This window comes from Prionailurus viverrinus, chromosome X (assembly GCF_022837055.1).
Source record: "Prionailurus viverrinus isolate Anna chromosome X, UM_Priviv_1.0, whole genome shotgun sequence".
In the NCBI taxonomy this organism is placed as follows: Eukaryota; Metazoa; Chordata; class Mammalia; order Carnivora; family Felidae; genus Prionailurus; species Prionailurus viverrinus.
The window spans coordinates 100,800,987-100,816,924 of record NC_062579.1 but is presented as its reverse complement, the minus strand read 5'-3'; the positions used below and the strand labels follow the sequence as shown (position 1 = coordinate 100,816,924).

At 38.6% G+C, this 15,938-nt stretch overlaps 1 protein-coding gene across 6 annotated transcripts in view; it reads right to left on the bottom strand.

Annotated features, from left to right (window-relative positions):
• The window catches only part of SLC25A14 (solute carrier family 25 member 14), a 50,390-nt gene that overhangs the window by 7,930 nt on the left and 26,522 nt on the right, over positions 1-15,938 (bottom strand). For 5 of the 6 annotated variants that reach the window (XM_047844802.1, XM_047844803.1, XM_047844805.1 and 2 more), the window contains 2 exons: positions 13,491-13,571; positions 12,094-12,541 (listed from right to left, as the gene is read on the bottom strand). The exons of the other annotated variant lie outside the window; for it this stretch is intronic. In XM_047844802.1, the coding sequence (XP_047700758.1) occupies positions 12,500-12,541; positions 13,491-13,571 (123 nt within the window). In that variant the 3' untranslated portion in view covers positions 12,094-12,499. Of the gene's footprint in view, positions 1-12,093; positions 12,542-13,490; positions 13,572-15,938 lie in introns of those variants that run through there. 6 annotated transcript variants of the gene reach the window in all.

Genomic DNA, 15,938 nt, shown 5'->3' with positions numbered 1-15,938 from the left:
GTTTAAGAGTAACCGCAATTAAGAACACTGTGTTTAATAAGCCACCAAGAGCAGAGATACAGAATAATATGCAAAAAGTCTAATGGCTTTCTTTGACACAGGCTCTGGCACAGATACGGGCATGCACTGAAGAGGAAACATTTAGATTTCATTCATACATCCAATGGTGTCTCCTGATGGCCTTGCAGAGAAGCCAGATCCTGTTCAGCAATTTGATCAAAATAGCCAAAAGAAATTAACACCGTGTAGGACAGAATGTAGATCAATCGGTCCCATTTATAATTTCCATAAAGAGCTTGTGAATTTGTTATAAAAACTGTGACATGACTAAGTGTTCTACTAATTCTTTGGGTAGCTAACATTATTCATAGCACAAATGTTTCAGAGAGGACTACTCACAAGAACATAAGAACACACAGCCCTCTGTATAGGGGAATTGTGAGTGGTGTCACAAGTGTTAGAGGCAGGTTGCCCTTATCTACCAAACTCTCCTGCTTGTCTAATAAGTCCAAGTCTGAGAGTTGGATAGCCAGAGTTAGCCTTAGTATATCTTCTCCTCATATGGAAAAGTATTTAGTGGTTCAAATGGAAAATGAACTTGTGACTTTGATGTCATTCATACTTGCTCAGTCATGGGTCAAACTGAATAGAGGCCAATGAAAACAGGAGGCACAAGAGATACTTCAAGGACACACATAGAACAAGAGGAAACATGGTGTTGATAGCTGGGCAACAAGAGCAGCAATGGACCCAAGGCCAGACTACAACTCCTTGGCTGCCATCAGCCACTCATTTATTTTGTGACTCCTTCAGTAACTCCCATGCCATCCTTCAAACTGCTGACTGGTCTGGAATCTTCTCCTTTTAATTAACAAACCTTCATTTTTTATTTCAGCAGTCATATAAACTCAGTAATGGTACTTACAAGTGTCAACTGTCCTTCATTCATTCATTTGTCCATCTATCTACCTACTCCACAAACATTTTTTGAGAGCTAGGTGCTGAAATTGCCCCAGGTTTGCTGGGATTTCTTTCAGAGATCTATAATGATGTATCAATGAGGTTCTTTTCTGATTATAAAAACAATTTTTGTTCATTTCAGAAAAAATTTTAAATACATAAAATCATAAATGTACCCATAATTGTACCATCCAGAGATGATCACTGTTATTCTTCATCTGTTTTCTTCACTTTATATTGTGCATATTTTCCTTTGTCATAAAGTTTTCTTCAAAAACATGACTTGTAACGGTTTCATGTTATTTCATCATGAGTATATAATGTTTTAACCATTTCCCTATAGTTGTACATTTGTTATTTCCAATGTCTCACTGTTTTAATACCACTATAAATACCTTTGTGTATAAATCTTTGACACGTCTAGGGCGCCTGGGTGGTTCAGTCGGTCGAGTACCCGTGTCTTGATTTTGGCTCAGGTCAGGACCTCCTGGTTCGTGAGACTGAGCCCCACGTCAGGCTCCGCACTGACAGCATGGAGCCTGCTTGGGATTCTCTCTCTCTCTCCCTCTCTATCTGCCCCTCCCCTGCTCTCTGTCTCAAAATAAAATTTTAAAAAATAAATCTTTGGCACATCTGTTTAATTCCTTAGGATAAATTCTACAAAGAAGCATTACTAGGTCAAGAAGCATTAAACATTTATAAGAATTTTGATTCACGTTTTTGCTGGCATTTCTCAAAGTGTAATGTTTCCCTAGGGTATTTGCTAAAAGAGGTCAAGAATGAGCTATAAATGAACAGACCACACTGATATGAAGATCTCAAAGCAATAAAAGTTGCTTCCTGAAAGCATAAACCGTACTAAGGGGTTTACCAGTTGTTTTCTTAAAAAAAAAAAAAAAGGAACCCTCTTCATATGTCCTACTGCTAGAGTTAATCTGTAAATTTAGAAATCTGGACTAATGGGACACAGCAGATTAAGAACACCTCTCACAGTACAACTGCATCATCAATATGGTACCGTCTAATATCCAGGTATTTCAGTGTTTTCACTCTTCAAGTTTTCAGAGGTAGTTGTGTTGTGCAACACCATAAAATGCTACGTAGGCATGAGAACATGAAAACGTAATCACATGGAGCCAAGAGACCAGTCCTGATGCAGTTGAAGCCTTGAAGCCATAGTTTTGCAGTGTTGCTGAAAGGGAAACGTGCTCCACCTAATGGATCAACCGTGCAGGGTAAAGTACATGAGAGCTTAACATGCTACTACCCAACCATATGTTCACTGGATTTACAAGCTGTTGGGACCATAATCACCCACTGGGCTCAAAGAGCCCTCTCATGAGGAGCCCTAGAAACCACCAATGCAGCTGCTAAGGGTCTCAGAGTCTGTTTTCATGCAGTTCCTTGTTCTTTAAAATGCCTGCTACACAACGGGACAGGCAGGATCCATTTGCTCCAGTGCACTGGAGGAGACTAAAGTCATGTATGACCAAGAGGCTGAGGAAGGTCTCTTTATTTGTTTAGGTTTCGTTTTATTTGGTGCATGTTGCCCAACAATCCCATGATTGAATCAGATTTCCTATTTACTCTAATAAATCCATATCAGTTCCAGTTCTGTCTCAGTTGTGTTGACATTAAGGCACTAAAAAGCTGATAAACACTCTGAGATAACAGTCATTGGCCCACTAAAATGCCATGCAGTCTTACAAAATTGTTCATTGTGCTTTTACCACTCATAATATTTTTGCAGATTTGCCCACTGAGCCATTCAACAAATACTAAAGCACTTCCTATAGACAAGCAAACTGGTACCCTGTCATTTCAGAAGTGGTTCCCAGAAATGATAGCTGAATGACTATGGGGTTATTTCAAATGAGGAAAAGATCCATAATCCCAAATTCAAACTTACCACTTTAAGATTGCAAGGTCCCTTAGTAATCTTATACAATGATGCATTAAATTGTTTTTATTTACTAAATAAATGGGAAAGACAAGTATGCATAGTGTTTATAGTGAGTTGGGCACAGCCCAAAATACAACTGAATTCTGATGCTGAAAAAGTGAATAGAGAGAAGAAACATCCTTTAGTGAAATCTCAGGAATTCATACAAAGTAGCCACTCTTAGAAAATATTTGTTTTTTAAAAAGCAATTTTATAAGGGGCGCCTGGGTGGCGCAGTCGGTTAAGCGTCCGACTTCAGCCAGGTCACGATCTCGCGGTCCGCGAGTTCGAGCCCCGCGTCAGGCTCTGGGCTGATGGCTCAGAGCCTGGAGCCTGTTTCCGATTCTGTGTCTCCCTCTCTCTCGGCCCCTCCCCCATTCATGCTCTGTCTCTCTCTGTCCCAAAAATAAATAAACGTTGAAAAAAAAAAAAAATTTAAAAAGCAATTTTATGGAGCACCTTGGGTGGCTCAGTCGGTTGGGTGTGCAACTCTTGATTTCAGCTCAGGTCAGGATCTCACAGTTCCTGATTCAAGCCCAGCGTCAGGCTCTGCACTGAGAGCACAGAGCCTGCCTGGAGTCCATCTCTCTCTCTCACTCTGCCCCTCCCCTGCTCGTTCACTCTCCCTCTCTCTCAAAATAAATAAATAAAACTTTTTTTAAAAGCTATTTATGACTTTAAAACTTACATGCAATACCCTCACTGGGCTTGGCTAACAAAAATGCTACCCCTTAAATGATATGCTTTAGTGAATAGAAAAGAACTATTTATAATCAGGTTCTTAGTTCAATTGTTCCTCCCATAAATTTTTTTATAAGCCTAACAACACACTTGTTTGCATTGGAGGAGAGAGGGAGAGAAGTCTAGCTCCACATCCAAATTATTCTATTTTAAACTAGTGGCATCTGTTTTAATAATTCCAAGTTCTTTAATAAATAGTATAACATACAACAAAAACAAGTTCCTGTGTGTATGGTGAACTGTGCTCACTTAGACTGGAAGAAGAAGGGGTGGGCTAGTGATTAAGGAGGTTATGGAGAAGAAAGGCTAACAGAGAAAATAGGGGGAAGAAGTAGAAAGTGGAGAATAAGAGGAAAATTATATATTTGCACTCACAGGTCTCCAGGAAAATAAAGTCAGTGTTACAGTTAAGTGTCAAAGAGTGACCAACCACAACAACTATTGACCTTCTTTCTCCCAGGGTGTTATAAAGATAGGGGAATTAATGAAATCAATACTCTTTACTGCTCACCTGCCATAAACTTTAAGTGACCTTCGACAAGGCTGAGTCCATACACCCCTAGCATAGTGATTATAAGCATGGGCTCATGAGCCAGACTGCCTGGGTTAGAATCCTGGGTCTGCCATTTCCTAGGAACAAAGTATTCCACCTTTCTGTGCCTCAGCTTCTCATCTGAAAAATAAGAATAGTATCTACCTCCTAGAGTGGGTGAAAGAATGTAAACAGTTTTATAAACACAATACACTTAGAACAGTATCTGATACATAATAAAAGCCATAAGTATTAACTATTATCATCTGGGTTGCCTCATGCTCTAGCCTCTTAAAAAAAAAAGGAAAGAAAAACAGTGAAAGTTTTTTCATCTTATAGCCTACAAATTTTGATAATTTTATCCCTTCAAACCTGGGGTTTCCTGCTCAGAAATGTCAGTTGTTTCATCTTCAGATGGCCGGTAATATAATGGATTTGCTCATTCTAATTTTTTTTAATGTTTATTTACTTTTGAGAGAGAGAGTGAGAGAGACATAGAATGAGTGGGGGAGGGGCAGAGAGAGAGGGAGACACAGAATTTGAAACAGGCTCCAGGCTCCCAGCTGTCAGCATAGAGCCCCACATGGGGCTCAAACTCATGAACCACGAGATCATGACCTGAGCCAAAGTTGGACGCTTAACCAACTGAGCCACCCGGGCACCCTGGATTTGTTCATTCTAAAGGAAAAACATCCATGTGACCTTCTGGAGTTAATATGAATCAATCTTTATTTTGTAACCAAACAGCTTCATTGAAATTGGAATTAATATGAATCAATCTTTATTTTGTTACCAAACAGCTTCATTGAAATTCCTCACTAGCCATCCTAATCAAGCTAAACCACATGCTGGGTGGGCTTTTTTAAGTTTTATTGAGATATAATTTATATAGCATAAAGATCACCTATTCAAATCATACAATTAAATGTTTCTTAGTATATTTACAGAGTTACGCAACCATCAACCATAATCTATTTTTAGAACATGCTCATCCCAAAATGAAACCTTATACCCATTAGCAGATCTCCCCATTTCCCCCAGCCGTAAGCAACCACTAATTTACTTATGGGATTTGCCTATTCTGGACATTCTACTTAAAACTGGAATCATACAATATGTGGAATTTTGTGTCTGACTTCTTGCATTTAACATAGTGTTTTCAAGGTTCATCACGTTGTAGCGATGTGTCAGCACTTCATACCTATTTATGGCTGAATATTCCATTGTCTGGATATACTACAATTTCTTTACCCATTCATTAGTTGATATTTGGGTTGTTTCCATCTTTTTGTTATTATGAATAATGCTGCAGTGAACACTGGTATACAAGTATCTGAGTCCCTGTTTTCAATTCTTTTGGGTGTATATTAGGAACAGAATTCCTGGGTCATATGGTAATTCTATGCTTAACTATTGAGGAAGTGCCTGACTGTCTTCCAAAAGGGCTGCATTATTTTACAACCTCTCCTGCAATGTAGGAGTTCTAACTGCTTCACATCCTCACCAACTTCTGTTATTGTCTGGCTTTCTTTTTCTTTTTTTTTTTTTTTTACAAAGTTTTCATAACTTTGCTTTGTTGGAACTATTACCTGCAGTTTCTTTTTTCTTTTTCTTTTTTTTTTAATGTTTTTTTTTAATTTATTTTTGAGACAGGGAGAGAGACAGAGCATGAGCAGGGGAGAGGCAGAGAGAGAGGGAGACACAGAATCGGAAGCAGGCTCCAGGCTCTGAGCTGTCAGCACAGAGCCTGATGCAGGGCTCGAACTCACAGACTGTGAGATCATGACCTGAGCCAAAGTCAGATGCTCAACCGACTGAGCCACACAGGCACCCCTGTCTGGCTTTCTTTTTGACATGCTGGGCTTTTTACCTGGGAAAATCATTATTTCTCTTCCAAATCAGTGGTACCTGCTCATCCTTGTATTACACCCTCTCATTTTGAGCACTTTTAAGAAATTAATAGATGGGGCACCTGGGTGGCTCAGTCCGTTAAGTGTCAGACTTCAGCTCAGGACATGATCTCATGGTTCGTGAGTTCAAACCCCACATTGGGCACTCTGCTGTCAGCACAAAGCCTGTTTTGGAGATCCTCTGTCCCCTTCTCTCTGCCCCTACCCCACTTGGGCTCACTCTCTCTCAAAAAGGAATAAACATTTTAAAAATGTATTTTAAAATAAAAAAATTGTAAAATAAATTAATAGTTTATCTTTTAGAAGTTTTAGGTTTACATGTAAATTCAGCTGACAGTACAAAGAGTTTGTCTTGTTTTCTGGCAAACAAGTTTTCAACCAAAGCCCTTAGTTCCTTTAAAGACTGTTTCCTTGTATTCAATTGAATCTGAAAGTTTTCCCTTATCAGTCTACCTTCAAAAGACATTGGTGTGTGGGTGCCTAGGTGGCTCAGTCGTTAAGCATCTGACTTTGGCTCAGGTCATGATCTCACAGTTCGTGAGTTCGAGTCCCATATCAGGTAATCTAAAGCCTCACTTCAGTTGAGCATGAGCTTGCTTCGGGTGAACGCGAGAAAAAAGAAATTGGTGTGTCTATTTCATATCTGATATGTCCCTAAGAATTCATTTTTCAATCCAAAATTGCAATTTAAATATCCAATGGGGAGCTGTTACTTAAAGGAACTCTATAGTGAATATTTTTGTGAAACACTGAATTCTTCACACGTGTGAAATAATCACGTGAAGATGTGAAATCTTCAAATTTTGTGTGGTAAGAGTCAGACCCTTACTCTCTGAGGCACCTTTACTGTAGTAGCCTATTTCACTATAGAAATGGGTTAGTCCTTAGTGTTCAGTCAAAATGCTCTATTCATCATATTGGTTACCTGAGGGGATACTTTATTAATCCATGACTAAGGATAGGATACCTAAAATAAAAAAAGCAAGTCAAATTCTTTAATTGGAACTACCTACCCATGATTATGGCTACTATATAAAGGCATTAATCTTTAAAGCTTTGCCAATTTGGATAAAGGTATCATCAGCTTCAAATTCTTTTTCTTCAAAATTTACATTGAAAATTATTGGCCCCTACTGCCCCTCTACTCTTTTTCTACCACTAGAATATTAGTCCTTTTTATACTTCAGGCTGGTATTGTCATCACCAGTGTCCTCTGTGATGTCCTCCCCAAACTGTTTTATACTGGACTGGCCCAGGCTCGCTTCTTGGACCTCTTCTCTTGCTACTGGCACTCCCTTGGTGGTCTCCTTCAGTATCATGGCTTTGCATTGCTTTAACCCTAGACTGGCTCCTTTCTCACCTCCAATAGACTTCAACTAAATTTGGCTTTCTCGGTGTGCAACCCTGCCCTAATATTATTCCCCATCCCCCTTCCCTGCTTTATTTTTCTATAAATGATTTATCACCACCCAATACACTATTTATTTTACTCATTAATCTTTTTATTATGTTTCCCTTCTGTGGACAAAAAGCTCTAGGAGGCAGGGATATCTGTTGAATAAATGAGCAGATAATCAGTTAAAAACATTAGGTGCATCTCCCTCCCCAAGGACCCCTATTTATCCTTAATAACCTACTCTTTGTCATACCATCCTTATCTAGTAATTCAAAATTTAATTTAATTCCATTTAAATCCCACAGTATCTGCTTAACCTTCGCTATGTTTTAGGCCTTTTATCAGATCTTTGTGTACAGATCAATTCATTTTTTTCATTTAACAAATATTTTCTGAGTATATAGAACAGTGCTAGGCATGGAGAACATAACAGTAAACAAAATCAACAGAATCTCTATTTTTATGGAGCTTACAGACTGATGAGAAATTTAGATATTAACCAAATAGTCACACAAATATAGTATGTAGTTATAAATATGTGGCATAAAAATTATAATGAGGTAAGTTATTTAGACTGGTAGAGAGAAAATCAATGTAAGGCTTCTCTAAAGGAATAACACTTAACCTGAGGTGAATAGAAAGCCAATTTCCAATATATATAAACCCTTCAAGGAACTACCTTTCAGTCTACACCCTTGTGAAAAACTGGTTTCCTTTTTGCTCATCTATTCAGGAATAAGAGGGTATCTGACTGGTGTAGTAGTCTTGGGGGGGGGGGAGGGAGAGAAAGTGTGTGTGTGTATGTAATATTATTCAGCCATAAAAAAGAATGAAATATCGTACTTGCAACAACTTGGATGTAGCCAGAAAGTATAATGCCAAGAGAGATAAGTCAGAGAAAGACAAATACCATGTGATTTCACTCATACGTGGAATTTAAGAAAATAAACAAAGGAAAAAAACAGAGAGAGAGACAAACCAAGAAACAGACTCTTAACTATAGAGAACTGCAGATTACTAGAGGGGAGGTGAAGGGATAGATGAAATAGGTGATGGAGATTGAAGAGCGCACTGCAATGTATAGACTTGTTGAATCACTATACTGTTACACCTGAAACTAATAGAACACTGTATGTGAACTCTACTGGAATTCAAATTTCAAACTTTGAAAACAAAATTTTAAAGTGACAAAGAGGAAAAAAAATAAATGGTGAGATACCATTACACACCTATAAGAATGGTCAAAATCCAAAACACTGACACCAAAAGCTGGCAAGGATGTCGAGAAACTGGAACTCTTGTTCATTGTTGATGAGAATGCAAAACGGTACAGCTACTTTGGAAGACAGTTTGGCAATTTCTTACAAAACTAAACATACTCTTACCATACCATCCAGCAATTGTGCTCCTTGGTATTTATAAGCAAATGAGTGGAAACTTGTGTCCACACAAAAACTTGCACATGAATATTTATAGTAGCTTTATTCATAATTGCCAAAACTTGGAAACAACCAAGACATCCTTTAGCAGGTAAATGGATAAATATACTATGGTACATCCAAAAGAAAAAAAAAGAAAATGAGCTATCAAACCATGAGAAGACATGGAGGAATCTTAAGTGCATATTACTACGTGAAAAAGCCAATCTGAAAAGGCGACATCCCAACTATAGGACATTCTGCAAAAGGTAAAACCATAGAGACAATAACAGGATCAGTAAAGGGGTGCCTAGGTGGCTCATTTCCATGCTAAGCATGGAACCTGCTTAAGATTTTCTCTCTCTCTCCCACACTGCCCCACCACTCGTGCTCATGCATTCTCTCTTCAAAAAAAAAAAAAAAAAGATGAGGGGATCACAGGGGTTAGAGAAGAGGGAAGGATGAATAGGCAGAGCACAGAGGTTTTATGGGCAGTGAAACCATTCTGTATGGTACTATAATGATGGATATAGGTCATTATACATTCATCAAAACCCATAAAATGCATAACACGAAGAGTGAATCCTAATGTAGATGACAGATTTGGGGTGATAATAATGTGCCATTGTATACTTATTAACTGTAACAAATGAATCACTCTGGTGACGAATTTTGATGTGGGGGAAGCTATGCATATGTAGGGGTAGGGGAACATGGGAAATCTCTGTACCTTGAACACAATTTTGCTGTGAACCTGAGACTTCTCTTAAAAATAAAGTTTACTGGAATGCAAACTGGTACAGCCACTCTGGAAAACAGTGTGGAGTTTCCATAAAAAATTAAAAACAGAACTACCCTACGACCCAGCAATAGCACTGCTAGGAATTTATCCAAAGGATACAGGAGTGCTGATTCATAGGGGCACATGTACCCCAATGTTTATAGCAGCACTTTCAACAATAGCCAAGTTACAGAAAGAGCTTAAATGTCCATCAGCAGATGAATGGATAAAGAAGATGTGGTTTATATACACAATGGAATACTACATGGCAATGAGAGAGAATGAAATCTTGCCATTTGTAGCAACGTGGATGGAACTGGAGGATTTTATGCTAAGTGAAATAAGCCAGTCAGAGAAGGACAGATATCATATGTTTTCACTCATATGTGGAACTTGAGAAACTTAACAGAAGATCATGGGGGAAGGGAAGGGGAAAAAATAGTTACAGAGAGAGAGGGAGGCAAACCATAAGAGACACTTAAATACAGAGAACAAACTGAGGTTTGGGGGGGGGATGGGCGATGGGCATTGAGGAGGGCACTTGTTGGGATGAGCACTGGGTGTTGTATGTAAGCACTGAATCATGGGAATCTACCCCCAAAACCAAGAGCACACTGTACATACTATATGTTAGCCAACTTGACAATAAATTATATTAAAATATGAAAATAAAAATAAAGTTTATTAAAATTAATTTTAAAAAGATAGTACTTTAGACTGTCAGTTAAGAAGGCACTGTGGGGGCGCCTGGGTGGCTCAGTCGGTTAAGCGGCTGACTTCAGCTCAGGTTACGATCTCACGGTCCGTGAGTTCGAGCCCCATGTCAGGCTCTGTGCTGACAGCTCGGAGCCTGGAGCCTGTTTCAGATTCTGTCTCCCTCTCTCTGACCCTCCCCCGTTCATGCTCTGTCTCTCTCTGTCTCAAAAATAAATAAACGTTAAAAAAATTTTTTTAAAAAAGAAGGCACTGTGGAGTGGGAGAATGAGACAGAGAAGAAATCTGAGAACTATGTGCTAGTCTCAAATCTGCCACAATCCAGTCATGTGACTTAGGACAAATTTTCTTCATTTTTGTGAACCATATTTTGTCTACCTGTACATAAAAAGTAGATTTCAGTAGGTCTTAACCTTTTTTGGGTTACTCCCCCTCCAGGCTACCCTCCACAACAGGGTTATCTTCCTAAAAATACAAAAGCTGGTTATATTATTCCCATATTTTAAACTTCCTTTACCTGCCCCTCCTCCAGGATAAAAAAAAGTCCAATTCTTTATTAGGGCACATACAGATCCCTCATAATTTGACCCTTCTGGTCACACTATTATTTCCTTTCATTTTAGCCACAGTTCTATACAAGTGCTTCCCAAAGTGCAATCTAAGGACCACCTGTATCAAGTACTTGTGATGAAAGCAAACTTTGCCCCAAATAAAGTTAGGATCTCAAGCAATGGATGTAGGAAACTACATTTTCATGAGATCTCCAGGCAATTCTGCCTCACGTAATATTTGAAAACCCCTGCCCTACATTTTAGCCAAACTGAACTTTCCCCCACTCCCCTGCCTGGAATGTCCTTCACTGCCTTATCCATATGGTAACATCTGCTATTTACCTCAAATGTCACCTGCACTATGAAGACTTTGGCCAATCCCCTAGGTAACTGGCTGTTGTTCCCTTCTCTGCGCTTCTAGCACTTTGTTCATCTTTTATATAGTACTTAGTACCTACTATAATTATCTACTTACATGTCTGTTTCTCATCCTATAATGTGAGCTTGAAAATAGAGACTATGTCTTAACTTGTTTTTATACTCCCAACATCTAGGACGTAATAGGCATACAATAAATGTTTGCTGAATAAATGAATGAACGGATAAAAATGAAGAGCTAAACTATTCATTCCACAAAAATGTGAGTGCTTACAATGCCTAAGCACTGTTCTAGTACAAGAAAGTCACCAGAACTTTTTGCCTATAAGAAAATTAGAACCCTGCACACAGTGTTCTATTTTAAGCCTCTTTTAACATTTTATCTGTAGAAACTTCCAAATGAGCCACTTGTTTATTTATTCATGCTTAGGAAAGAACAATTTGCCTGATGTTTAAGTGAGTAACACAACAGCTCAGACCCTGGAGCCTGCTTCAGATTCTGTGTCTTCTCTCTCTCTCTCTTCCCCCTCCCGCACTCGCACTCTGTCTGTCTCTCTCAAAAATAATTTTTTTTTAAATTTTTAAAAATGAGTAGCATTATGACAACAAGTGGCAGTGGAAAAACACAATGCACTTAGTCTATTTCCATAAATGTGCTTGAAGAGTCTAGACTCAATTTCATAGTAACCCTCTCTTTATCACCTTCTGGAGAATGTAACTTAAAGAGCTGGCAAAGGAGAAAGTAGTAAACGAAGACAAAGCCAAAGTGATTCTGCCAATAAATACTTTAATGAGAACCGAGGTCTGTAACATACATAGCAGTAACTGCCCTGGCCTATGCCTTCTGCTCTAGCTCAAGTTTGGGGCTAACCAACTACATTTAACCCACATTTGAAAAGAAGGCCATTTTGATGTCATCTATCAGTATCCATCTTCATAGAAGATACCAATCTGGGGCCAGAGTCTCAATGTTAACACTTCCTCTCACGGAAAAGTTAACATGGTAACACAAACACACGAACAATTTTGAAGCATCCTGTAGTTCTTCCATCAGGAGGCCCTTGGGAGACCAATGGTTCAGTAAACACTTACAACTTTGTCAAAATACATTAGAACACGGAAAAAGGGAAAAAAGTAGAAACGCTGGCAGGGCTTGGCTCATGTATAATTCAGTTCTTAGATTTGAAGCCTCTTGAGCTGCTCATATGTAATAAAAAACTGAGGAGTAAGTCATGGAAGATCATTGGGTTGACAATGAAAGCTAAACCTAGTTCTAAAATTGTGTATTGCATTCTCTTACACTGAGGTAGTCTATCTCAGATTCTGAGTTGTACTTGCTTAAGACTTTTTAAAAACAATACCTGGCAAATCAAGCATGCATTGAGTACCCACCACGTATCCCTTATGATTTGGCATTTAGCAATAAAAACAGATTAGAACTCTAACATACTTATAGTCTTCAGTGGCCAACAGGCCACACACACTCTCTCACACACACCCAAGAACATTAATGACAACATATATATTATTCAATGCTAAGAGTAACTGTCACTCTTAGGTGATCAGATCAATCCCAAGGAGAGAGAGGCATACTCCCTCTCTCAACCTATAGATTCCACAAGGGCAAGGAATTACTTTTGAACCCTGCAATGCTCACCACTATACACACAAACTATATACAACATTCAATTCTCTCTGCACAAAGGAGGCACTCAAACACAGCTAAAGAAAGAAGAGCCATCCGTGAGGAAAGAGACCTACTTGGCCTGGATTCCTTCACCCTATGAGTGTTTTCTGTCTTATTATTTCTCCAGTTGCTCTGGTCCTATAGTTAGGAGTAGGAAATCTGGACCACCTCAGCATGTACTTTCCTGTGGGCAAATCCCAACAGGGTTTCCAAAAACTTCATAACCCCTTCCAGATTTGTTTGTACTTGTTTTGTTTTAAAGAGGACACTTTGGTACATCTTTTCTGCTGCCTTTAGTTTGTACTAGACTCCAACTAAAAGCCATTTCTCTACTTAGTTCCTATCCTCAATGGTCACCATTAGAATGCTTGAGTTTCTCACTCGCCTAAAGGTGTCAATAACCAAATTTTCCTTCCCATAGTAAAAAATTACCTGGGAGCTCAAAGCATCTGCTTTCATTCTCATATTCTAAAAGGATACAATGATGTTCCAGGGTCCAAGTCGAAGCCAGTTTGGCCAAAATCCTTTATAGAGTGCAAAAAATCCCTCATGTTTCCACATCTGAGGGAAAGATATAATCAAAAATAGAGTGAATTCCCCTTACTATTTACATCTGACAATTACTTTTATTTTTAGTACTCATCTTCCATGTCCCTCCCCCAACAACTTATGGCTCCATTAATGCTGTTTTTCTAAAGCCATATATTTTGAATTCATATACAGTCTAAATCTACCCACTCATTCAACAAATATTTAAGCACCTTGCCTATGCAAGGTACTCTTCTTGATGCTGGGATAATAGTAATAACAGTAAACGAGAGAGAAGGTGTCTGTGGTAGCCAGCCTCCAATATGACCCCAATGAAAGCCACCACTAGTTATTCATATCCTTGTGTAACCCCTCTCACAACATACCAGGAGAGGTCTAGGTCACCAAGAAAATACAGCAGTAGTCTGTCACCTCCATTATGTTATAAAAGATGTTTTAGATCTAAAAGCCTTCTGCTTCTGTCTTCTTCTCTCTTGAATTGTTCACTATAGAGAAAGTTAGCTGTCACGTCATGAGAGGCCCAGAAGGGGAGAAACTAAGGCTTCCAGCCAACTTCCAGAGAAGAACACAGGTTTAGTAGCCAACAGCTAATAATTCCTGCTAATAGCCACATGAGTGATCTTTGAAGCAGATATCCCAGCTCCAGTCAAGCCTTCAGATATGGCTATAGCTCTAGCTGACATCTGACTACAACCTCACAAGAGAACATAAGCTGAAATCACTAAGCTAAGTTGCTTCTGAATTCCAGACCCACAGAAACTGCGTGATCACAAATGTTTGCTGTTTTAAGGAAGTGAGTTTTGGAGCAATTTGTTATAAAGGAAGAGATAACTTATACACTCCCTGCCCTCAAGGAGTGCACTCTCTAAAAGAGCTGACAAATACATAGATTGATATATATTATATTCAGAAATGGAAGTGCTAATAGGAAAACTAAAGTAGGGTAGGGAATAAGGAGCTGGGCAAGTCACTATCCTCCTCTGAGTCTGTTTCATTCTATCAACTTCTGTGTAATGCCATGGACTGACTACCTGATGTAAATGCTTTCAAGATTGCATGAGGAACAGTGTGTAAATTGCTTTGAGTTTATGTTTCCTGTTTTATACAATGGGGGTCCTAAACACACCAACTGAGTAATTATTTGAATTAAATGACATATTAAATGACAAAGGTCATAAACTGGTGGTGTGTTGAATTCAGCCAGCAGAAACAGTCCCTATTTTGTGTACTATTTTAAAATATCTATTAAGTAACTCCTGTGTGTTAGGCACTGGGTTAGACATTGCGATGTTATTTTGCCCTTCCCCTGGTGAAGTAAAACCTGCCACTATACTAAATAATTGATATACTTGGATAGGACATTAATATGAGAATCCAGACTTGTAAATATCCCCTATCCCATACTGTAGATTAAGAATACTCAAGATAATTATCCTTACTAATCATTTTTTGAACAAATAGTAACAGAATAAGGGTACTTTTACAGAATCATAGTGGTAATATGCTTTCCCCCAATGGATTACCAGCAAATGCTGAAGGTCTCAGACCAAAATTGATGTTAGAAAATTGTGAAATTCAGCCAGATGCAGATAACCTAGAATCATAGACTGTTAAAATGACAAGGGACCTTAGAGATACAATCCAATATAAAAAAATATAATTTATACATTAAATTATAAATAGTGTCACTTTCCTGCTTCAAGCTCTCCAATGGCTTCCCAGTGGATTTCACTCTAATTGCAAATTTTATGTGATGATCTATAGGATCCTACATGATTTAGCCCCTGCCAGTCTCTCCAGTTTCATTTCCTACTACTTTCTCCTTTATTTACCACACTCAGCCACACCAGCCTTCCTTTTAACCTTTGAACATATCCAGTTCATTCCCAACTCAGGGCCTTTGTACCTGTTCCCTCTTTTTGAAATGTTTTTTCTCTCAGATCTTCATCACCTTCTTCTCATCATTCAGATCTCTGCTCAAATATCACCTACCCACAGCCTTGTCCTGGCTATCCTGGCTGAAGTAGTTCCCTACTATCATTTCCGTCACTGTCTCATGCTCTATTTATGTCTTAATAGCATTTAATTCTATCTGAAATTATATCGTTTATTATTTGTGTGTTTATTGTCTGTCTCCCTCAACTAGAATGTAGTCTCCAGGAGAACAGAGACTATGTTTGTCTTGCTCACCACTATATCCCTACCACCTAACACTGTCTGACACAGGAAAGTTTCCAATAAATACCTAAATGAATATCTGTTGAGTACATGAACATACAAACACAGTAAGGGTCTCTAATACTCCCATGAGCCATATGAATCTTTAAAAAGCTCCAAAACAGTGACAAACTTCTATAGAACATTAGGACTAGGAGGCCC